Consider the following 22,282-nt stretch of genomic DNA (forward strand, 5'->3'; position numbering starts at 1 on the left):
GAAAACTATTGGACTAAATGATTCTGGAATTTAAGACATCTTCCAGGTATAAGCCAGGATTTTTCTGGTAATCCTTACTCATTACAGTTTCAGAAGATGGGGCCAAGTACACTCCTGGGAACGGCTCTGCCTATAGAAAAGATCATGGTGATAGCACTAAAGACTAGCTCCAACCTACCTGTTCCACTCGGATCTCAATCTCTCCATTCACCTTCTTTCCATGGAAATACTTGGCCCTGTGAAGGAGAGGAAGAAATCTACTGAGTAAGGATACCAGTTGCTTCACTCTTTCCTCCCTTCTTCCAAAGGCCTTACCCCCAGAGGTGCATGTCCAGAGACATTCCCCACCTTCCTGCTCTCTCCCACCTAGATGGATGATTTTCTCATTACTTATATGTATCACATGGGAAAGGGAAAGAGTACAGGATGGAAGGATTGGAGACTCAGGTTTCGGTTCTGCCAAGTCACTTTACAACTCTATGTCTCCGCTTTATCCTCTGTAAAAGGGAGATATTAATGTCTGCATAATATATTTATAAACATTATTTTAAGGATCAAAAGAAATAAAAAGTCCTACACAAATAAACAATGCAGAATTATTTTATTAGGTAGACCCTATGTGACCTGTAAATGACTTATTACTTTGCTCTATCCATCCACTCCTTTATTTGTCCATCTCTCCAATGAAGCAGACCTCATCTGCCCCTTTGTTCATCCAACCACCCTTCCATCATCTTTCCTATACACCCCTGCTTCTGTCTTCCCATCAGCAGTATATGGCATCCCATCTGCCCATCACTCAAAGCAAAAACTTCATTCTTATCACCTCCTTCTCTCTCTGTATCGCCATGGGTTCTACATACTAATTATTTCTCAAATCCATCCACTTGTCCATTTTCTCTAAAAGCATCCGAATCTTGACCTTAGTCATCTCTTTTCTCATATAAATTCTCTCTTCATGCTCTAATTTTGTATCACAGCCCTTACTATAATTCCTTATAGTTAGTAACTGGGTTCACGCTTGTTTCCCATTGAACTATAACACAATTCCTCCAGGCTAGGAACAATCCGTCTTACTCATCATTCTATTTCCAACATGTACCAGAGTACTGATACACAGTATGAGCTCAATTTATATATGCTGAAAGAATAAATGACTGAAGAGACAGATGAAGGAAAAGATACTTTTTGAGTACTCACTTTGTGCCCAAAAACTGTGCTATACTCTTAACCTACAGCCCTTCTCATTTAACACTTAAAACCACCACCATGAGGTGGGTATTATTACTTCCATTCCATAAATAAGGAAACCGAAACCCAGAGAGATGAAATACTTTGCCTAAGTGGCTTGAATCCTGGACTTTCACTGTCAGATCAATGCTTTTTCTCAGCCCTGAAAAACAGCAGCAAACGTTGAGGTGCTCCTGGGTTTAGATGACCTCCCACAAAGCAGAAGTAATACAAGTTTCCATTGGCTCTTTTTGGTTGTTGGTCTGATGAAACCAAGAGCTCTTAGTGACTTGCTGAAACCTGAGCACTGTGTTGAACATTTCCATAGACCTTCTCTGTGGCACAGACAGCTATTTGCTCCCAATCCCAATTCTCTTCTCTGCCCACAGAGACAACTTTTATAGACTGGCACCAAGAAATATATCAATATATCCCAGCTTTCCATTCAGCTAGGTATGACCACAATTTGTTCAGTCGCTCAGTCCTGTCTGACTCTTTGTGACCCCACGGACTGCAGCAGACAGGCTTCCTTGTCCTTCACCATCCCCCAGAACTTGCTCAAACTCATGTTCATTGAGTCAGTGATGCCATCCAACCATCTCGTCCTCTGCCGTCCCCTTCTCCTCTCACCTTCAATCTTTCCCAGCATCAGGGTCTTTTTAAATGACTAAGCATTTACATCAGGCAACCAAAGTATTGGAGTTTCAGCCTCAGCATCCATCCTTCCAATGAATTTTCAGGGTTGATCTCCTTTAGGATTGACAGATTGGCTCTCCTTGCAGTCCAAGGGACTCTCAAGAGTTTTCTCCAACACCACAGCTCGAAAGCCTCAATTCTTTGGTGCTCAGCCTTCTTTATGGTATGACCACATGCTTGAGCTCTTATCAGTAGTGTTATATCCAAGAATCTTCTTAGTTTCTCTTCTATTCTTTTCCCTGGAACATTGATGTTCCCATCTCTTTTCAACCTTCCACTTATGAAAGAATCCTTCTACAAATGCTCTGACCAAGTTGTAGTCTGTCTGCTCCTGAATTCTCTCTATCTACACTTAGCCAAGTCCAGTGGAATTCATCTCTCTTCAAGACTGCCTGAATCACAGACTGACAGCTCTAATATTAATGCCACTTTTTCTTACAGTGTTGACAGGCTTAGACGTCAAGTGGATAGAACTTTATGGGAACAGGAGTTGTCAGTGTGACTTTAAAAAACAAGATTTTGTTTTTTTCTCCCAGGATGGTCTTCCAAAAAAAATGTGTGTTTGACCAGCCTCATGCAAAGGGAAACTTTTCACATTATTTGTGAATTTTATCACGAACAAAGGTAATGTTGGCAAACTCCAGACACTGGGATAAGCCCACCTCTAATATTTGTAGAGCACGGGGCCAAAGAACAAATGGAAGTCTATGTATCATATGCCCAACATTTAAAATTGATAAAGGTGGCAAACATTTAAATAAAACATGCCCGTCTCTTCCTTCCTTGCACAATACAGTTTCATAATGATCATAATGGTCACAACTAGAACTTCTCAGGACCCACAAACATCTTACCCTCTTGGGGGTTATAGAATGGAATTACACTCCGCCTCACTTTGATCTGCCCCCTCAGAGATGAGAAATTGGTGATGATAATAAATAGGCGACGTTGATACAGAAGCCTTACAAATAGCTGTGAAAAGAAGAGAGGCGAAAAGCAAAGGAGAAAAGGAAAGATATAAACATCTGAATGCAGAGTTCCAAAGAATAGCAAGAAGAGATAAGAAAGCCTTCTTCAGCGATCAACGCAAAGAAATAGAGGAAAACAACAGAATGGGAAAGACTAGAGATCTCTTCAAGAAAATTAGAGATACCAAGGGAACATTTCATGCAAAGATGGGCTTGATAAAGGACAGAAATGGTATGGACCTAACAGAAGCAGAAGATATTAAGAAGAGGTGGCAAGAATACACGGAAGAACTGTACAAAAAAGATCTTCACGACCCAGATAATCAGGATGATGTGATCACTAATCTAGAGCCAGACATCTTGGAATGTGAAGTCAAGTGGGCCTTAGAAAGCATCACTACGAACAAAGCTAGTGGAGGTGATGGAATTCCAATTGACCTGTTTCAAATCCTGAAAGATGATGCTATGAAAGTGCTGCACTCAATATGCCAGCAAATTTGGAAAACTCAGCAGTGGCCACAGGACTGGAAAAGGCCAGTTTTCATTCCAATCCCAAAGAAAGGCAATGCCAAAGAATGCTCAAACTACCGCACAATTGCACTCATCTCACATGCTAGTAAAGTAATGCTCAAAATTCTCCAAGCCAGCCTTCAGCAATACGTGAACCGTGAACTCCCTGATGTTCAAGCTGGTTTTAGAAAAGGCAGAGGAACCAGAGATCAAATTGCCAACATCCGCTGGATCATGGAAAAAGCAAGAGAGTTCCAGAAAAACATCTATTTCTGCTTTATTGACTATGCCAAAGCCTTTGACTGTGTGGATCACAATAAATTGTGGAAAATTCTGAAAGAGATGGGAATACCAGACCACCTGACCTGCCTCTTGAGAAATCTGTATGCAGGTCAGGAAGCAACAGTTAGAACTGGACATGGAACAACAGACTGGTTTCAGATAGGAAAAGGAGTACATCAAGGCTGTATATTGTCACCCTGCTTATTTAACTTATATGCAGAGTACATCATGAGAAACGCTGGACTAGAAGAAACACAAGCTGGAATCAAGATTGCCAGAAGAAATATCAATAATCTCAGATATGCAGATGACATCACCCTTATGGCAGAAAGTGAAGAGGAGCTAAAAAGCCTCTTGATGAATGTGAAAGAGGAGAGTGAAAAAGTTGGCTTAAAGCTCAACATTCAGAAAACAAAGATCATGGCATCTGGTCCCATCACTTCATGGGAAATAGATGGGGAAACAGTAGAAACAGTGTCAGACTTTATTTTTGGGGGCTCCAAAATCACTGCAGATGGTGATTGCAGCCATGAAATTAAAAGACGCTTACTCCTTGGAAGAAAAGTTATGACCAACCTAGATAGCATATTCAAAAGCAGGGACATTACTTTGCCGACTAAGGTCCATCTAGTCAAGGCTATGGTTTTTCCTGTGGTCATGTATGGATGTGAGAGTTGGACTGTGAAGAAGGCTGAGCGCCAAAGAATTGATGCTTTTGAACTGTGGTGTTGGAGAAGACTCTTGAGAGTGCCTTGGACTGCAAGGAGATCCAACCAGTCCATTCTGAAGGAGATCAGCCCTGGGATTTCTTTGGAAGGAATGATGCTAAAGCTGAAGCTCCAGTACTTTGGCCACCTCATGCAAAGAGCTGACTCATTGGAAAAGACTCTGATGCTGGGAGGGACTGGGGGCAGGAGGAGAAGGGGACGACAGAGAATGAGATGGCTGGATGCCATCACTGACTCGATGGACGTGAGTCTGAGTGAACTCCGGGAGATGGTGATGGACAGGGAGGCCTGGTGTGCTGCGATTCATGGGGTCGCAAAGAGTCGGACACGACTGAGCAACTGAACTGAACTGAACTGATACAGAAGGCTTGCAGGCCCTTCGCATCCCTCCTCCTGTTGTACTGGCCCCAGCGACCAAGCGGGAGGGCTGGGACCAGCTCCCACAGGTTCAGTCACACAGAGCCTCTAAGCAAGCAGCAACGGTGAGTTAGATCTTGTGCTCTAAGAGTTTCAGGATTCAGTCTAGACCCTCTAGGCTCCTTCATGATGTAGACCCTGTTGACCTATGACCCATTTCTTCTCTGGTTTTCTGCCCACCTCTTGGACACGCTCAACTTTCTGCAATTCCTGTGCTTTTATGAGTCTGAGCCTGTGCGGTTCTCTCCTTCTCTGCTTGTTCACCTCTTTCTCATGTTCCAAGATCCCTGACCACTGTTTCCTTGAAAGCACCCCCTCAATGAGACTGGGTTAGGTGTCCCTCCTCTGGGTCCCCACGAGGTGCTATACTTAACCACCATACAACAAATATCATTCTGGTTGGAATTACACATCCCCTGTCCCCATACACCTAGTCTAGGAGCTCCTGGAAACCCAAAACCGTGTCTCAAAGCTCACTGCATCTCTCGTATCCGGCACGACGTGCCAGGGCACAGGCACATGTTTAAGGAATGCTTGCTGACTGGGTAAATGAATATGTTTCCTGGGATAGCCCAAGGGGCAGCTCGCGCTCCAGGTGCTCTGCTGCCATCTACTGGTACAACGGTGTAACACAACACTTACAAATCCCCACCCATTACCACGTGGAGTCCCCTTTCAGCGTCCCACTCGCACAGGATTCTAACTATTAGCTCGGAACCCAGAGCACGCAGCACTACACCACCACCACCCAAACAGCTCTGGCCTCCACCGGCCTCACCTTCTCGGGAGAAACACTTGTTTTGCCCATCTGTGGAATGTTCACCGCAGGGCCTGCCAGACGACTCAGGCTGAAGCTGAGGGTCAGGCGGTCCATCCCCCTGCCTGGCCCGGAGTCAGAAGTCTGTCTCCTGACAGGCCACACAGACTGCTGCCTCCTTGCCTGGGGCTCATTCAGGCTTGAGCTGCCTCTGAACAGTTCCGTCTGGCAGAGGAAGGGGTAGGGCTGGTCTGGAATTCTAGATGCCTTGGGGGCTGGGGTTGCTGCCTGTGTAATTGCCTGGCTGTCTGACCTCAGGTAGAATGGATGACCCCACTGTGCCTGAGGGCTCTGCCTCCCTAAACGCAGACCTCTTCCAAAGGCCCTAATATGTTTATTCTCATAATGAGTTTTCTGAGTCCGCAGGCCAATCAGTCAAGGCCTTGGCCTTGGGAAGGAGGTGGGGGAAGCTCTTGATTCTACAAAGCTTCCACCTCTGTGGGTGGTCTCATATTTTACTGCCACATCAGAGGCACCAGGAAGAAGAATATTATAAAACCAGTGCCGCCTGGGGTGGGAAATCCCTAGTTTGGGGAGGCGGGATGTGGTGTGTGTGAGAGAGATTTATGGGGAGCGATACAGAGCTCTTTCATGGCTGCAGCAGCAGCAGAAGGAAGAGGAGAATTAGCACAAACAGGATCCACCTGTGCACAAGCAGCGCCCTTCTAATAAATTCGTCTGGGATGTAAAGTCAGTGTGGCTCGGCCCTGGCGGTGCCCTTCCCAGGGATGAGGGGTCAGGAAAGTTCCCAGGCACACTAGAGCCTATCGGGGGAGGAGTGGGGGGAGAGCGAAGGCAGGATCTGGCCCTAGAAACTGATTTTAACATTTCTGATAAAACATGTCAGTTGCTGATTTGCGGCCTGGACAGAAACTGGGGGAGATAGATGATGGATCACATAGGAGAACTCTGAAGGTGAACACACTCAGGGTTTTCCAGTTAGCAAGATAAAGAGGCTAACATGATAGGTTGGATGGATGGAGGTGTGACAAAAGCAGGGCCTTTGAACATGGAGTTCTAACTCAGAGATCCAATTCCGTTGTTGCTCAGTTGCTCAGTCATGTCTGATTCTTTGTGACCCCGTGGACAGCAGCACGCCAGGTCTCCCTGTTCCTCACCATCTCCTGGAGTTTGCTCAAACTCATGTCCATTGAGTTGGTGATGCCATCCAACCACCTCATCCTCTGTCGCCCTCTTCCCTCCTGCCTTCAATCTCTCCCAGCATCAGGGTCTTTTCCAGTGAGTTGGCTCTTTGCATCAAGTGGCCAATTCTAGTTCCATTATTTACTCCCAGGAACAGCTAACCCTCCTGCTCCCCTCCCACTGTCAGAGGGGACCCTCCAGTGATGGGGCAACCTCACTGTACCTCTTTGGAAGTGGAAGGGCTCCAGGGAACTGGAAAGGGGAGGGGCTCTCTGAGAGTGACAAGGGCCCCTACATCTGTACAAGGATCTGTGAAGGTAAGGAAAGGAGACCCACTAGGGCCTCTGACAAAAAATGGGGAAGGAGATCTCTGTGGAGGTCTGCTCACAATTCACATCATTTATCCACTATTCACTGAGCCTTGTAAGGACTGGACACCCTACTAGGTATGGGGTGAAAGGCTGATACAGTCCCTGCTCTTGTGGAGCTAGCATTCTCTTGGAAAAGTCAGGAAACTAACCAGGTGAAAAGGAAGTGATGAATATGATGAACAAGGTGGTACAGGGTAGAATGTGGGGAGCAGGGAGATCTGATCCAGGAAGTCAGGGAAGCCTTCTTTGGAAGATACTCAACACAGTTGTACTAACCATCTACTTGTGCCAGAGCCTGCAGGCTCTAAAGAAATAGCAATGAAGAGAACTCAGTGCTTGGCCTCAGGGGGTTTACTATCCAATGGGAGGGTGAGACTCATAAAGTACAATGACCACACAGGACATTAGCTCTAAGACCAGGTCAGCCCACTGAAAGAGACCCAGCCCAGTTTAAGAGCCTAAGACTGCTTCCCGGGTAAAGTGACCCCGTTCATCAATCTATCCATCTATCCATCCACCCATTCATCCATCCATCCGATGTTTGGTACCTATCCTTTGCCAGTATCAAGGGCTGCAAAGATGGCTCTGAGAAGGTCTGAAGAGTGTGTATATGTGTGAAAGGCACACAAGGGCAAAAGAGTTAGGCAGGTACTGGTGGCACTCGGGGGGCCAATGCATCCTCCTGGGGCATGTCCCTCAATGTGCAGGAAAAATGAGCGACGGGCACGGAGCAGAAGACCTGGATTTGAAATGGCAGCTCTGGTACCTGCTACATGATTTTGAATAAGCCTCCGCTCCCTTATCTGAAGGGTGAGGATGGGAAGATCTACCCACAGGGTCATGAGGATAAAATGAGCATGCAGATTTGAAGGCCTCTGGGAACCTGCCAAAAATGTGCCAGCAAGTGGTTGCTCTCTGGTGAGCTGCTGGTGTGGATTTCACCCTCCAGGTAAAGAGGTAGGTGAGCACTGCTAGCATTAGAACTAGCTGGTCCTCTCCGGCTCTGCTATTTACTTCCTAGTGCTGCCTCAGACAAACATCAACCTTTCCAAGCACTAGTCTCATCTGCAAAAATAAGCACATCACTCTGTCTGCCATTAGGCCCCACGAATGCTATCCCTGACACATGGCAGATGTTTCTGTTCATCTCTTTCCCTCCTGTCGTTCAAGAGGTGGGCATGTACGTGAGGAAGTGACAATCATTCAGGGGAAGGGGGCAGTATCTTTATTACTCTAAAAGGATCTCCAGCTTCATATCAAGCATGATGGAAACCTGCCTTGGCTACCCTCTGGGAGCTCCTCTTTCTCCCCAGCACCAGCCTTTAAGGCGAATAAAATCGTCAGCCACCCACTCACTCTGACAGCAGGGATTATGCTAGAATGTTACCTCCCAATCCCTAGCCCTCTTCTCTCCAGAAACACAACACTGTGTCATCCTCACTCCCACAGAATTCTGAAAGTCCACAGCCTTCATTTCACAAGAACAGTTCACATTTAGAAGGCTAAGCTGTTCCCCCAGCAAACATTTAAAGAGCATCTTGCTTATCTATTAAGATGCTTTCGAACTGTGGTACTCCAGAAGACTCTTGAGAGTCCCTTGGACTGGAAGGAGATCAAACCAGTCACTTCTAAAGGAAATCAACTCTGAATATTCATTAGAAGGACTGATGCTAAAGGTGAAGTTCCAGTAATTTGGCCTCCTGATGGGAAGAGCTGACTCACTGGAAAAGACCCTGATGCTGGGAAAGAGTGAAGGCAAGAGGAGAAGGGGCTGGCAGAGGATGAGATGGTTAGATAGCATCACTGACTCAATGGACGTGAATCTGAGCAAACTCACGGGAAACAGGGAAGGACAGAGGAGCCTGGTGTGCTGCAGCCCAAAGGGTCACAAAGAGTCAGAAACAACTTAGTGACTAAACAGCAACACTAAGGGCTCAACCTGGCAAAATGCCCATGAAAACGATGACACACTGAAAGGTAATTCACACCAAGGTGTAAGTGACTTATATCTGATCATCTCTAAAAGGGGTTTAGATGGTATGAGGAGGATGAGAAGAAGGGAACCATGAGAATATTAAGTGTTTGATGGTTGTGTGAGGCCTGTCAAGGTGAGAAGGGCAAGGCACAGAAGGAGAAGCCTAAGAGAAGTTACTTTCCCTCCACTTCCCTCCTTCCACGTATTCAACCAATTACCCACCCATCTGCTTACCCATCCATCCCTCCATCTCTCTAAGTGAAGTCACCTGGTTGTGTCCGACTCTTTGCGACCCCATGGACTATAACCTACCAGACTCCTCTGTCCATGGGATTTGTCAGGCAAGAGTAGTAGAGTGGGTTGCCATTTCCTTCTCGAGGGGATCTTCCTGACCGAGGGATCGAACCCGGGTCTCCTGCATTGCAGGCAGACGCTTTATTGTCTGAGCCACCAGGGAAGTATTCCATCTCTCTATCCAGGCTCTACTATGTGCCTAGCACTGTGCTAGTCCCTAGGAATTATACTGAACAAAACAACCCCCTGCCATCCTGGTGCTCCTGGTCTAGTCAGGAGACAGGCCCAGATGAAGAATATTTACTGACTCCTCTCTTCATCAGAAATTACTAACTGGCCAACCTCATGGAGTCCACAGTCTTATTTTGTTGGACTTACATTATATACTTTTGACTTTAAAACAGAGAATTCATTTTTCAAGAATTCAGACTTCTGGCTCCCCCTGAAAATCAATAACTGAGCATCACGAGACCTGTATTTCCACATGGCAAAAGCCAGCCGAGAGGACGGCAGCTGTTGCCTGCAGCTGGGGCGTCAGTTCTCATGCCCAACAGTCCCCATGGCTCCCTGTTGTCTCTCTGCAGCCTGTGTCAAGTGGCAGAGGCATCTGTCATAGAGCCTGGGCTGCTGTCTTCCTTACAGCAGGGAAATATTTCTCTGCGCCTTTGCCTTTTCCTGGCACCTGCCCCTTCACTCACCGACCACCTTGCCTCCTGTAAGCAGCTGCACAAGCAACCCCTAATTTAACTAATTCCATTATGAAGATGGCAACTAGCTCAGTGAAAATCTTCAGGAAGCCCACACCACTGCCCTTCCTCCAAACTCAGGTTTGGAGGTCAGCAAAATGGATACAAAGCACTGTCCCCTCTCTCTTGCCATCACAGACAGCCTCCCTCCTGCTGAGGAAACACATCCCATGCAGGCTTACACAGGCCCCAGGAGGAAAGACATTCTGCAGTGAGATTGATGTCTGCCCAGTGACCTGCCTCCCCAGGGCAAGGCTGTAGCCAGGCAGGTGAAGTCTGAAGGAACAAGAACAGCTATAGCTAGGAGAGCCCATGGCATCTGAGGGACTTCTCTTAAAGAGGAGGACCTAGGCAAGAAAATCACATTTTGAAGAATGAGGAAAGACTCAGAAGTTGGACAGTGCAATTATCCAGAAAAAGGCAGGGCAATGGCAGGAAAAATGACTGAGACATAAAAGCAGAGAGAGGAAAATGAGAAGTTTCAGGTCTGAGACTCTTTTTAAGGGCTTGCAGGCTGGCCCCTTCAGAGTCTGAGCCTCTTCTGCATTATTCCTCCCAAGTTGCCAGCCTAGTTGTACTGGAACTTGCAAGTGATGGGGGCTCACTCCCTCACTGGGCAGCCCACATGGTCTTCTTCCCATTACATACACTGAGCTGACACACCTCCCTCTTTGTCTGCTTTACTGGCCTCAGTTCTACCAGTTGGGAGCCACATGAAACCGGTCCTCTAGCCATGACGGTTTCTAAACTCGGCTCTTCATCATTTAAAACATGTCTCCTGAGCTCTCCTCTGGATATTCTGTCTCAGGAGTTCTGGAAGAGCCTCTCAGAGTGGCTGTCCCACACTCATTCTGACTCCTATTATCAGCACCCCCATCCGCACTCGCATTCCTGAACCAAGCCTCTCTCTTGCACACAGTCTTGATGGGACTGTCCCCAAGTGTCCCCAGGACATCTTATGGAACCAGTCAGGTCTGTTCTTGCCCAGGAATTTTATTTTTAAGCAGAGAGGCACAAAGCTTGGAAGACAATAGGAGCTGACTTCTCCAGAGAGTGTTCACAAGTTCCTGCCTCTTAGGTCCAGACAGAGCCCTGGGTCCTGACCTCTCCAAAACTTGGGTCTTCTTGTTTTCTCTTCATTCTGTGAGCCTCCGGCATATTTTCCATAAACCCTCCATTTTGCCTAAGTCAGCCAAAGTCATTTCTTTTTCTTGCAAACAAAGAACTCTATCCATACAGAAGGTGAAGAGCAGTACCTGATAATCTGAATGTCATTCTGACGGAAACAGTGCTTTGGGGACCGTGATCTCAGTTTATTGTCATTGTTTGATTCATGAAGGCACTGAAGCCTGGAGAGGACAGTGGCCCCCCTGAGATCTCACAGCATCAGCAGGGAAGGGGGAACTGGGGAAGACACAGTGTCCATCAGACTCCTCCCCACGCTACCTTCTGCTCTAAGACACTTCCCCCAGATTTCCTAGCCACACTCTCACAGGATGAAGACTCTACCAGGGCAGGAGACAACTCTTCACTGTTTTTCCCTCCCTCCCTCTCGCCGTGCAAGAGCAGGGGAGGAAGCGGCCGGGGGCACAGAGCCTCTGGATTGGATGGCGGGGAGACCTCACGGAGAGAGGTCAGCACTTGAAAAATTCCTCAAGTCAAAGGGCTCGGGGCCTGGGTGCCACACAAGGCCCTCACTGTGTGTGGACATTGTCCCCCTGATAAAAGGGGCCGGGCCTGGGAAAGCGGCGCTGGTGTCCAGGCGACAGGCCAGGCTGCTGGGGAATGCCCAAGGCCCCTCCCGCACCAGGCACCAGGGCGGAGGGAGGGGGAGTGGCAGGGGTTGCCCAGAGTGGGAGGACGAGCCCAGAAGTCCAGCACCACCCCAGGTTGCAGGGGGTGGCTTGTGTGAATCCGTGAATGAAGGGAGTAAGAGGATGGCAAGACCCCTCTCACCAGGCCTTTCCTAGCTCCCTGCCCCCCACCTCTGGATTTCCCCACAGGGAACAGGCAGGGATTGCCCTTGTTTCAAGGAGAGTCCTAGGGGTGGGGGAAGAGGTGGGTGGGGGGAAACATAAGGATTTTGTTTCCTAGAGCCTAGTGTCCCCAACAGACAGGTGTGAATCCTGCCTTGAGCCCCCGACCAACTCTAGGAGGAGGGGAACCAGCCCGGTCCCCGTCTTCCCATCTTCAGAGTAGACAGTGTGCCAGCCCACCAGCACCCAGACACCCCTCCTCCAGGGCTTCTAGAACGCAGCCCTCAAGCACGTCCAGCTGAACTGAGAAACATGCCAAGTGGCTTCCTCCCCACTGACTGCCAGGGCCACTATATTCACTAGCAGTTAGTATCACAATTAGCTGGGGTTTTTTTAATATTTATTTCATTTTATTTATTTGGCTGTGCAGGGTCTTAGCTGCAGCACACAGGATCTTCCGTCTTCATTGTGGCATGTGGAGTTCTCGTCGCAGCATATGGGATCTTTAGCTGTGGCATGTGGGATCTAGTTCCCTGACCAGGGACTGAACCCGCGCCCCCTGCATTGGTAGTATGGAGTCCTAGCCACTGGACCACAGGGAAGTCCCTGCAATAAACTGTTAACACCATCACCATTTCAGTGCCCGTTACGACAGCTAAGCCCAGTACCAGCCCCCTCGTGCCATCATCTCCAACTCTTACTGACCCTTCGTGAGAGGTGCCACGATCCTGCCTTACAATGGAGGAATGTGAGGCCCAGAGGCCAGACTCCCCCAAGGTCTCATGAGTGAGAGAGAGGACGGGGTCCAGGCAGTCTGCCTCGAGACTGTCCACTCGATTTTGTTCCTGCCCTGCTGGTGACTGCGACTGTTTAGTCCTCATCACAGGCAGGGAAAGCAGCTTCCTGAGAATGAGGTCAATGGAAGGGGTGGGAGGGCTGGTTTGGCTCCCTAACCAGAAAGCAAGGACGCACAAAGGCCAGCTTCTCACTGGGCCCATGTTAGCAGGGCTGGGCACTGCCTCTTGTTGCCACCCTCCGTTAAGTAGGGTGGAAAGATAACTAGCAGACATCTACTTAATTATGGACTCCAGATAAACAACAAATAGTTTTGTGGTACAAATCTATATATTGCATGGGATATGCTTATACTGATTCATTGTCTAATTATTAATTGGACATCGCCATTTTTACTGGCTAAAGCAACAAGCAACTCTACCCAAAAGCCCCTGCTGGTGATGCCAGCTCTGAATTTAATACCCCCTTCCCACCCACTGCAACCCTCCCCCGACAAGATGGCACAGTGGGAAGCAGAAAGTCCTGGTCTCCCTAGGGCCAATTAGGCCACAGCAAGGCTTCAAGGGGCTGCCAAGACACCCTGAGCTCACGAGTGTCTGGATGGCTACAGGAAACCCCACTTCCCCTGGCACCTCAACATTCTGGCTGCCCAAAGGCACTGGTGGAGGGGGTGCTTGAGGTGGGTACTTTCCTCTGAGGAGGAGGTCACTGTGCTTGGCCACCATGCTGTAACAGGGAGTCCTGCCCTTGGACATGAGTGTGTGTGCCCACATGAGTCAGACATGAGCATGTGGATGTGTGCGCTCACATGAGGCTCCAGAGCCCTGCTCCAGAGCCCTCAGGCACAGCACACGAGGCCTGTGCTCAGGTGGGAGAGGTTAGGATGACAGGAGAACAGGGATGCCAGACTTGTCAGCTGGCCGGCCTGAGCCAGCTGCACACGCCACTGTGCCTGCTCTCATCCTGGGCTCGTGAGCCTTAGCTCCCTTCTTCACACAAGGAGAACAGTAATAGTACTCCATACAGTTGTTGAGAGGATTAAATCAGAGAATCTATGAAAACCATTTAGCACAATGCCTGGTCATGCAAAGGGCACAGGTGCTTGCCATATGACAAGGAAGAGAACCTGACCGCATTCCCAAAGAGCTCTTGGTTTCTTCATTTGTGTGTTCACTCATTTTCAACCTAGACTTCTTAGCACCTACATCATGCCAAACACTGAAGCCCTGGGAAACAGTCAGCAGGAGGTAGGTCACCATCAGATACGCCTACAAAGGAGTTAGTCCTGTTAAAGCCCCAGCCTACCCCCTCTCCCGTTTTGGTCTCTCAGTCAGTGCATGGTATGTCTGTGCCTTGCTTTCTTGTCTGTAAAATCCTTCCTAGGAAAATCAGAAAGTGTGACTGGCGGTGGAATACTGGCTGGCTCTCTAGGAAGACCTAAAAATCCTGGTTTGCAGCATGTGCCCATTTCCATGGTGTAAATGCTCTCATGGTGGCCAGTGTGACTTCCGGTTAGACTGAGTGGTGTAAGAGGGGAAAAGGAGACTAAAGAATGCCACCAAGGTCACTCTCAGCATCACTGTCACACCTTCACCCTTGCCATTACCTGTAATGTCACCTCCAAATCACTTGTTCAATCAACAGATGTTTCCCAGCACCCATTATCTACCTGCCCTGTAGGCAGGTAGATAACTTAAAATACACTTCATCATGCCACCACAGCACACATCATGCTGTGTTGTAATTGGCTTTAGGTAGTTGTCTCTTCTGCAAGAACAAGGCCTGTGTCTTACCCTTTTTGTATCCCTGGAGCCCACCGTGTAATATATTTTCAGTTAGCATTATGTCATTGTCCGAAACCGTTCCAACCAGAACAGCCTGCATTGGGCATCATGGGGCCTGAGATTCACCTTACTTCCGCTCAGTCTAACCGGAAGTCACACTGGCCACCATGAGAGCATTTACACCATGGAAATGGGCACACGCTGCAAACCAGGATTTTTAGGTCTCCTAGAGAGCCAGCCAGTAGGCTCTGGGACACAAAGACAGCAAGTAGGCATGGGTGGCTGGTGGGGGGGGGGGGGGGGGGACACAAATTATCACACAACATAGCAACTCTCAGTGAATCCAGACTGCACAAGGTGCTTTAATTAGTATCATTAACCATCATATAGTAGGATGAGCCAGCCTCACAAACTCCAGGCTGAAAGGATAGTAGCTAAGGGGTGTTTAAGAATCCCCTTTTCATTTCCTCCTCAACAGGTAAAAGAAAAAGGAAATCCTAGAGAACAGTGGAGAATAAGAGGGAGGGTAACAATGGATCAACCCTGGACATTCACTAGAAGGACTGATGCTGAAGCTGAAGCTCCAATACTTGGCCACCTGATGCAAAGAACTGACTCACTGAAAAGACCCTGATGCTAGAAAAGATTGAAGGCAAAAGAAGAAGGGGGTGGTAGAGGATGAGATGCTTGGATGGCATCACCGACTCAATGGACACAAGTTTGAGCAAGCTCCAGGAGATGGTAGAGGACAGGGAAGCCTGGTGTGCTGCAGTCCATGGGGTCACAAAGAGTCAGACACCACTGAGCGACTGCACAACAACAACAGATCATTGCTGAAAGAGCAGAGCAGCCATTCTGGGAACAAGGACCATGGGAGGCAAGAGGAGGGAGGGTTTCAGAGACCCCTGGAGGGAGGGGTCGGGGGCCAAGCCTTAGCTGCTTTATGCCCCCTTCACCCCAACATCCCCCTCCCAAGCCCATCCAGGCTCCAGAGACCTTGAAGGTAAAACTGAGATCAAGGAAGTACACCCAACCTTGTTATGAAGAATCTTTTTTTGGGTCATGATCAATGTTCTCATTTTGAAAAAAAAATCAAACCTAGGGTTCTAGTACATTCTGTGTCAATAATTTACACTGTAGATTACTGCTTTTCAGTGTAAGGCAGCTATATGAGATTGTTAAAACAAATAAGTAGATGAATTTTTTAAATTATTGCTACAGAATGTACCGGAACCCTAGGTTTGATTTCTTCAAAATAAGAACATTGATCATGACCATAACAAGATCTCAGTTTTACCTTCAAGGTCTCTGGAGCCTGGATGGGCTTGGGGAGGAGGATGTTGGGGTGAAGGGGGAATACATACTGAAATATAAACAGCCAAGACTTTATACACAGGTGAGTAAAACTGGTAAGCCCTCAATGGTATGCACTATATTGCTGACTCTTGAAGTAAGGTGAATTTCAGGCCCCATGATGCCCAATGCAGGCTGTTCTGGTTGGAACGGTTTCGGACAATGACATATGCTAACTGAAAATTTATTACACGGTGAGCTCCAGGGATACAGAAAGGGTAAGACACAGGCCTTGTTCTTGCAGAAGAGACAACTACCTAAAGCCAATTATAACACAGCATGATGTGTGCTGTGGTGGCATGATGAAGTGTATTTTAAGTTATCAAAGGAGGAAGTCATTAACACTGTTGGCAGGGTAGATGTGTCAGGGAAGACTTCAGAGAAGAAGTGAAACTTGAGCAGGCTTTTGAGGATGAATGGAGATTGGCCCAGTGAACAACAACATAGGGAAAGGCATTCCAGGTAGCAGGGAACAGTATGGGCTATGGCAGAGGTGTGTTTGAAAACTACAAACCTTTGCTATTCCTGTGGAACAAGCAGCCAAGCAGGACGCTGAGCTGGAGGCAGACCTAGAGGGAGGGCAGACATGCTTACAACACTGACTTTGGACTTGAGGGCAATGATGTGCCACCTAATGGTTATAAAAGGTGACACATGGTGGGGCATGGGAGTAAACTTACAAGATTTGATTTTGGAAAGAGGGTACTTTGGTGGTAACATGAAAGGTATACCGGAGGCAAGGTCAACACTAGAGGACTGACACCAGTCAAAGCACTGGAAAACAGGCAAGAGAATGAGTGGAGAGGGCTGAAGAAAAATGAGCCTGAAATCCATCTGTTGTATTTCTCCTTTCCCTTGTGGTTCTCAAACCTGACTGACTGCCCATCATCCCAGAGGACACTACCAGCTTTAGTTCAGAGGGACTCCTGACCCAGGTCTTATTGGGGGGTGAGTCTGGCCCAAAGCTCCCCAACCTCTCTGATGTAGCCAGGCTGACCTCTGGGGCAACCCCAAAAGGTTGTGGGATCTCAAAATGCTCCGCCATTAGTCCCTCTTTCCAGTAAAGGCGGCTTTGGGATCCTCTGTGTCTCCGCAAAAGATGGACAGTCCTCCTCTCCCTCACGTCCCCCTGGCCACTGGCCAGGTATCATTCATCCTTGGGAGGCCCAGGCTGGTTCCGAGAGTCTGCAAGCTGGCCTCTGTCAGGAAGCAACAGGGGGAGGTTCCTGTAACTCTCTCACCCTCTAGGAAACCTGATTCTGCAGCAGGGTCCTGGACCAGGAAAGGGGTGACAGAGAGAAGGAACTAAGGCTGACAAGGGAGAAAAGGGAGCCACATTGTTCCTGATGGGTTCACGCTCAGTCCAGACGTGGATCATCTCCCCCTCTCATTACCATCTCAAAGGAGAAAGAAAGGGGCTGTGTGAGCAGGCTTCTCCCTCTTCAACAGCTTCTTCCTCTCAGGAGACAGTCTGCACAATGAAGGAGGTGCTGGGCAGGGGGCTGACCCCAGAGGCAGCCGGATTCTGCCAAAACTAGCCAGGGACAGTGGGGCTAGCCCGCCACCTGCTGGCCGCTCCTGGTATGGGAGGACGACAGGTATCCATCTGGAACTTGGCAGGGAAGAAATCGGGATTCTAAGGCAGCCAGCAAAGGCTCTCAGGTTCTTAAAGAATCTAGGATGCGTTCTGTATGAGAAGCTGTCATGTGTGGGTTGGAAGTCTCCGTCACAAACAGCCAATGAATGCTAACTCTCAGGTGACATTATAATGAGGCTCAGTTTCTCGCCGTTCCACTTTTAACCCTCTGAGAGGCAAGAAAAGTGGACTGCTCTTCTCAATCCCTAATTAACCTGTGGGCACATGAAGCATGACTGAAACAGACCAGCAGAAATTCCTCTAGCCAAAAACTGTGTCCCCCACCAGGGTGCACAGACTAAAATTCACACACTGGTCACTCCTGTGGATTAGAGTGATTGAAGACCAAAGTCAAAATTCGAATGTCACTTGGCTAAGGTAATTTATGGCATTTCAGTCTCATTAGCTGTGTGCCTACACTAAACTGCACACCATATGGGCGCTGGGTTGGGGGGCAGACAGAGATTAATTAGTAAGACTCAATTTTATCACCTGAGAGCTAGTAGGGAAGATTGACCATTAGAAAACCATAGCACAGTGGGGATAAATCCTAATGTATTCTGCCTAATATTGGGCATAAAGAAATTAAATAAGTATGCCTACAGGGGTTGCAGTCAAGATGATTAATACTGCACAAAAGGTCACAACAGTCTGCTATAATAATATGCACTTAAATAGCACTTACTGTCTACTAGACACATCCTAAACACTTTTATAGTAATTCAGATTTCAACCGTACTTACATATATTAACTCTACAGGTAGGTACTATTTTACCATTTAGGTGCAGTAACTTTCAAAGGTCATATAGCTATTATGGGGTAGAGATTTGAATCCAGATAGCTCTGAAGTCTGAATCCTTAATCACCTTGCTGCCATTTATTAGCTCAGGATCCACACAGAAAGTAATGTTTTTGACAATACCCCTTCCCAAGACCATATTATGGCAAACCTTGACTGAACCAGAGATGGTGCAATCAACAGAGAACACTCAAAATCAAGGTCAAGTTGGGTTAAAGAGAAACAGAGGACTGCAAAAGCCATGTAGACATTCTGATAACCAGGCAGATAGGCAGCATGACTGCACAGGCAGGGGTGAGTGAAATCAACACCTCTGCAGAAATCAACCCCTTGGCTCAGAACCTAAATATGATGCTCTGCATAACCTCACGGGCAGAGATGAACAACACTTCATGTAAGACCCTTCAAGCATCACTGAAAACAACTCAGAATGGATCAAAATAGAGGCTAGGCACCCGACCACCCTGGTTAAGACGAAGTGATTCCATAGCAGGAAAATAAAGGCTAAAGTCTGAACATACTGAACATGCTTTAATGTTGACTGCATTGAATATGTTATAAACTATAATTACCTCCCACTCCAAAGTACAGGCTCAACCATCCCCAACCTGAGTTCATTTTCAAGGAATGAATGTGAGCACACACACCCATGTTAGAATAAGAGAGCACTGGCATGCTCAGGGAACTGAATATATTAACTGCTTCCTGTATGTAATACATGCTTACTGGATGCTGGTTCTGTGCCTACTCTGAGGTGGCTTTTGGAGGCACACGCAGGAAACCTTGCCCTCCAGCCCCCATGGCCATCCATGGATCCATTGCCAGAACTGCCCTAAACGGGGTGCTTCCGGGTCTCCATATTTAGGTTTACTGGACTGCAAATTCTATGTCTCCAAGTGGACTGATAATACGTATCTTCTCTACCAAAAATTTCAAATAGAGACCTCTTTTCCACCTGCATGCAGCATCTTGTGGGCAGGGCCTGTTCATTACTTATCTGAGTACCTAAGGCTGTTATGAGAGCTGACTCACTGGAAAAGTCCCTGATGCTGGGAAAGACTGAGGGCAGGAGGAGAAGGGGACCAGAGGATGAGATGGCTGGATGGTATCACTGACTCAACGGACATGACTTTGGGTGGACTCTGGGAGTTGTTGATGGACAGGGAGGCCTGGCATGCTGCAGTCCATGGGGTCGCAAAGAATCGGACACGACTGAGCGCCTGAACTGAACTGAAGGCTGTTATTTGCACTCAATCAGTGCTCAGTAACTACCTGTGGAACTACTGCTACAGTGACCTTGACACGTGTCCAGTCTCTGCACCCCAGGCAGGATGCTTCCTGTCTATCAGGATGGGGCACACCTGGGAAGAGACTGGAAGGGATATCTTTTCTGCCCACCTTTGCTGTCCTGTTAAGACAGGTTCTGGAACCAGACTGCCAGTCAATGGAAGAGTAGGAATGCAAACTCAGGCACTCTGGTCCCTTGAGATTAAAGACTGTAGATTTTTGTTGGTTTCTTTTACCCTCAGAGCAACCTCACTCAATGAGGGAGCATGGCTGAAGCTCAAAGAGGTTAAGCAACTTACCACAGTTATTTCAGATTTTTTAAAGCTTTCTATTATTAAGAAAGTTAATATAGTACATATACCATATATTATATAATACTTCCTGTGGGCCCTGGGCAGTACCCCATATCAAATGTATTAAGAAGTTAGCAGCAAATCATATGAACAAGCACAGTAAGTGGTACAACAAAGACTATGACAGTCTAACTTTCCTTCAGATCAGGCTTTGCTAGAAAATAGGCTATAAAATATTTTCTAGAGCTTTTTGGATTTGCAGGTGAGAGACTGCAGACCTTAAATATAAAGCCCTTTGGACACAGTGTGGCACAAAGTAGCTGCTGTGGTGCCTGGCATTAAAGTCCTTCCCTCCTGCCAGTCTCTGACACCAGAGCCTCTCACAGCTCTTCCCCTCTCTTCCCCAAGAGTGAGATAAGCCCCATCTCCTCTCCTGCCCTTAGGTGGGGGCACCTTCAGATTGCTGCTTACCAGTCTGTGTGGGCATCATCGATCACCAGCAGGATCCTGGGCCTCTGAACAACAGGTGTGGAGGGACCCGGAGGCTCCATCAGCCCTGAGGGGGCCTGTGAGGTCTGCTTCATGGCACTGGAGAAGGAGCTAAAGAGGCTGGATCCTGGAGAGGAGAAGGAGGCTGCCAGGGGCTGAGGGTGCCTCCTCTCCATGGCGGGGGATGCAGGGGAGCTGGTGGAGCTATCTGGGCGCTGTAGGTCCGTCATGTAGCCATTAGGCAGGTTGGCCACAAAGCTGCTGTCAGAGAGGCGCCGCCGGAGGAAATTCATGGCTGTGATGGACGAGATGGCTTGTTCCTACTCGGGCTGTCTAGGTGAGGCCCAGAACACAGGCTGCCAGGAGAGGGAGGGGCAGGGGCAGGGGCTCGGGCCGGAAGAGCCGGGGGTCCCACGCAAGCCGGCTGCAGCTGTCTCTTCTTCCACCTGTGGAAAGAGGCCAAGAAACACACTAGTGCAAACGACCTCAGCCCCTTAAGAGCAAACCAATGACGCCCCTTCTTGCCCTGCTCCTGGGGCAGTGCAAAGGAGGACATCTTTTTGGCAAGGAATTTGGCAACATCTAATTAGAGCACACCCTTTTAACCTACAATTTCCATTTTCTGGAATTCTACCCCAAGAAAGCAATCTGAGTTACAGAAAAAGCCTCTTGGACAATGTATTTATCACAGCATTATTTACACTAGCAGAATACTGGAAAGTCTTTCAGCGTTTGACCACAGGATAATGAATATGTAAACTACAGCACATCCAGCGGAACCTTTTGTGGCTATTAAAAAGAGGTACTTAAAAAGGGATTTTAGTCACGCAGAAAAAATTTCATGTTTTAGTTTAAAAGATCGTGATATAAGATTACAGGTTCAGAATGACTACAACCACATAGAAATTGAAATAACAAAACTTTGGAAAGAAAAAGACATCAGGATGTTAACAGTGACTATATCTGCATCACTGGATTACATGGGTTTTGTTTTTTCCAGTTACCTGTATTTTCCAGATTTTCTAGAACATATACAGCTGCGAACTGAATTGTGTCCTTCAAATTCGTATGTTGAAGCCCTCACCAGTAACATGCTGGTATCTGGAGATGGGTTCTTTTAGAGGTAATGGGGTTAGGTGAGGCCATGAGGGTGGTGCTCTTGTGAGAGCATTAACGTCCTCATAAAAAAAGACGAGAGGGAGTTTGCTATTCCTCGGCCATGTGAGGACACACGGGGAGGCAGCCGTCGCCAAGCCAGGGAGACAGCTCTCTCCAAAAACCATCCATTCTGGCACCCTGACCTCAGACTGCCAGCCTCTGGAACTGTGAGAAAACAAATTTCTGTTGTTTAAGCCAGCCTGTGAAATTTTGTCAGGACAGCCAAGCAGCTTAATAAATAAATGAAGTCCTTTTCCAAACAGAGCAAAATAAGTTTTAAAACACCAAATTATTCATTTAAGATCAAAATTTCTCACTGAGAAAGATGATGGTTTCACTCATACAATTCGACCCCACCTATATTTTATTTTGTGTTTAGAGATTCTTTTATGTTTTTGCTGAGCTAAAATTTACTTAAGAGATGCACAGTTCGTAAGTGTACAGTTCTTGGAGTTTTGATATATGTATATGCTGGCATAAGATCTGTTATACTCTAGTCATCTCAGGAAGTTTTTCTGTGTCCCTTTCTAGCAA

At 47.6% G+C, this 22,282-nt stretch overlaps 1 protein-coding gene across 1 annotated transcript in view; it reads right to left on the minus strand.

Moving 5' to 3' along the window:
- The window catches only part of SYN3 (synapsin III), a 448,396-nt gene extending 427,513 nt beyond the window's left edge, over nt 1-20,883 (minus strand). Inside the window, exons 1-2 of the mRNA XM_052641399.1 lie at nt 20,573-20,883; nt 179-236 (exon numbers count right to left, since the gene is read on the minus strand). Of these exons, the coding sequence (XP_052497359.1) occupies nt 179-236; nt 20,573-20,883 (369 nt within the window). The remainder of the gene's footprint in view (nt 1-178; nt 237-20,572) is intronic.
- Between the last annotated feature and the right edge of the window lie 1,399 nt (nt 20,884-22,282).

The sequence above is a fragment of the Budorcas taxicolor genome, chromosome 5 (assembly GCF_023091745.1).
Source record: "Budorcas taxicolor isolate Tak-1 chromosome 5, Takin1.1, whole genome shotgun sequence".
Taxonomy (NCBI): domain Eukaryota; kingdom Metazoa; phylum Chordata; class Mammalia; order Artiodactyla; family Bovidae; genus Budorcas; species Budorcas taxicolor.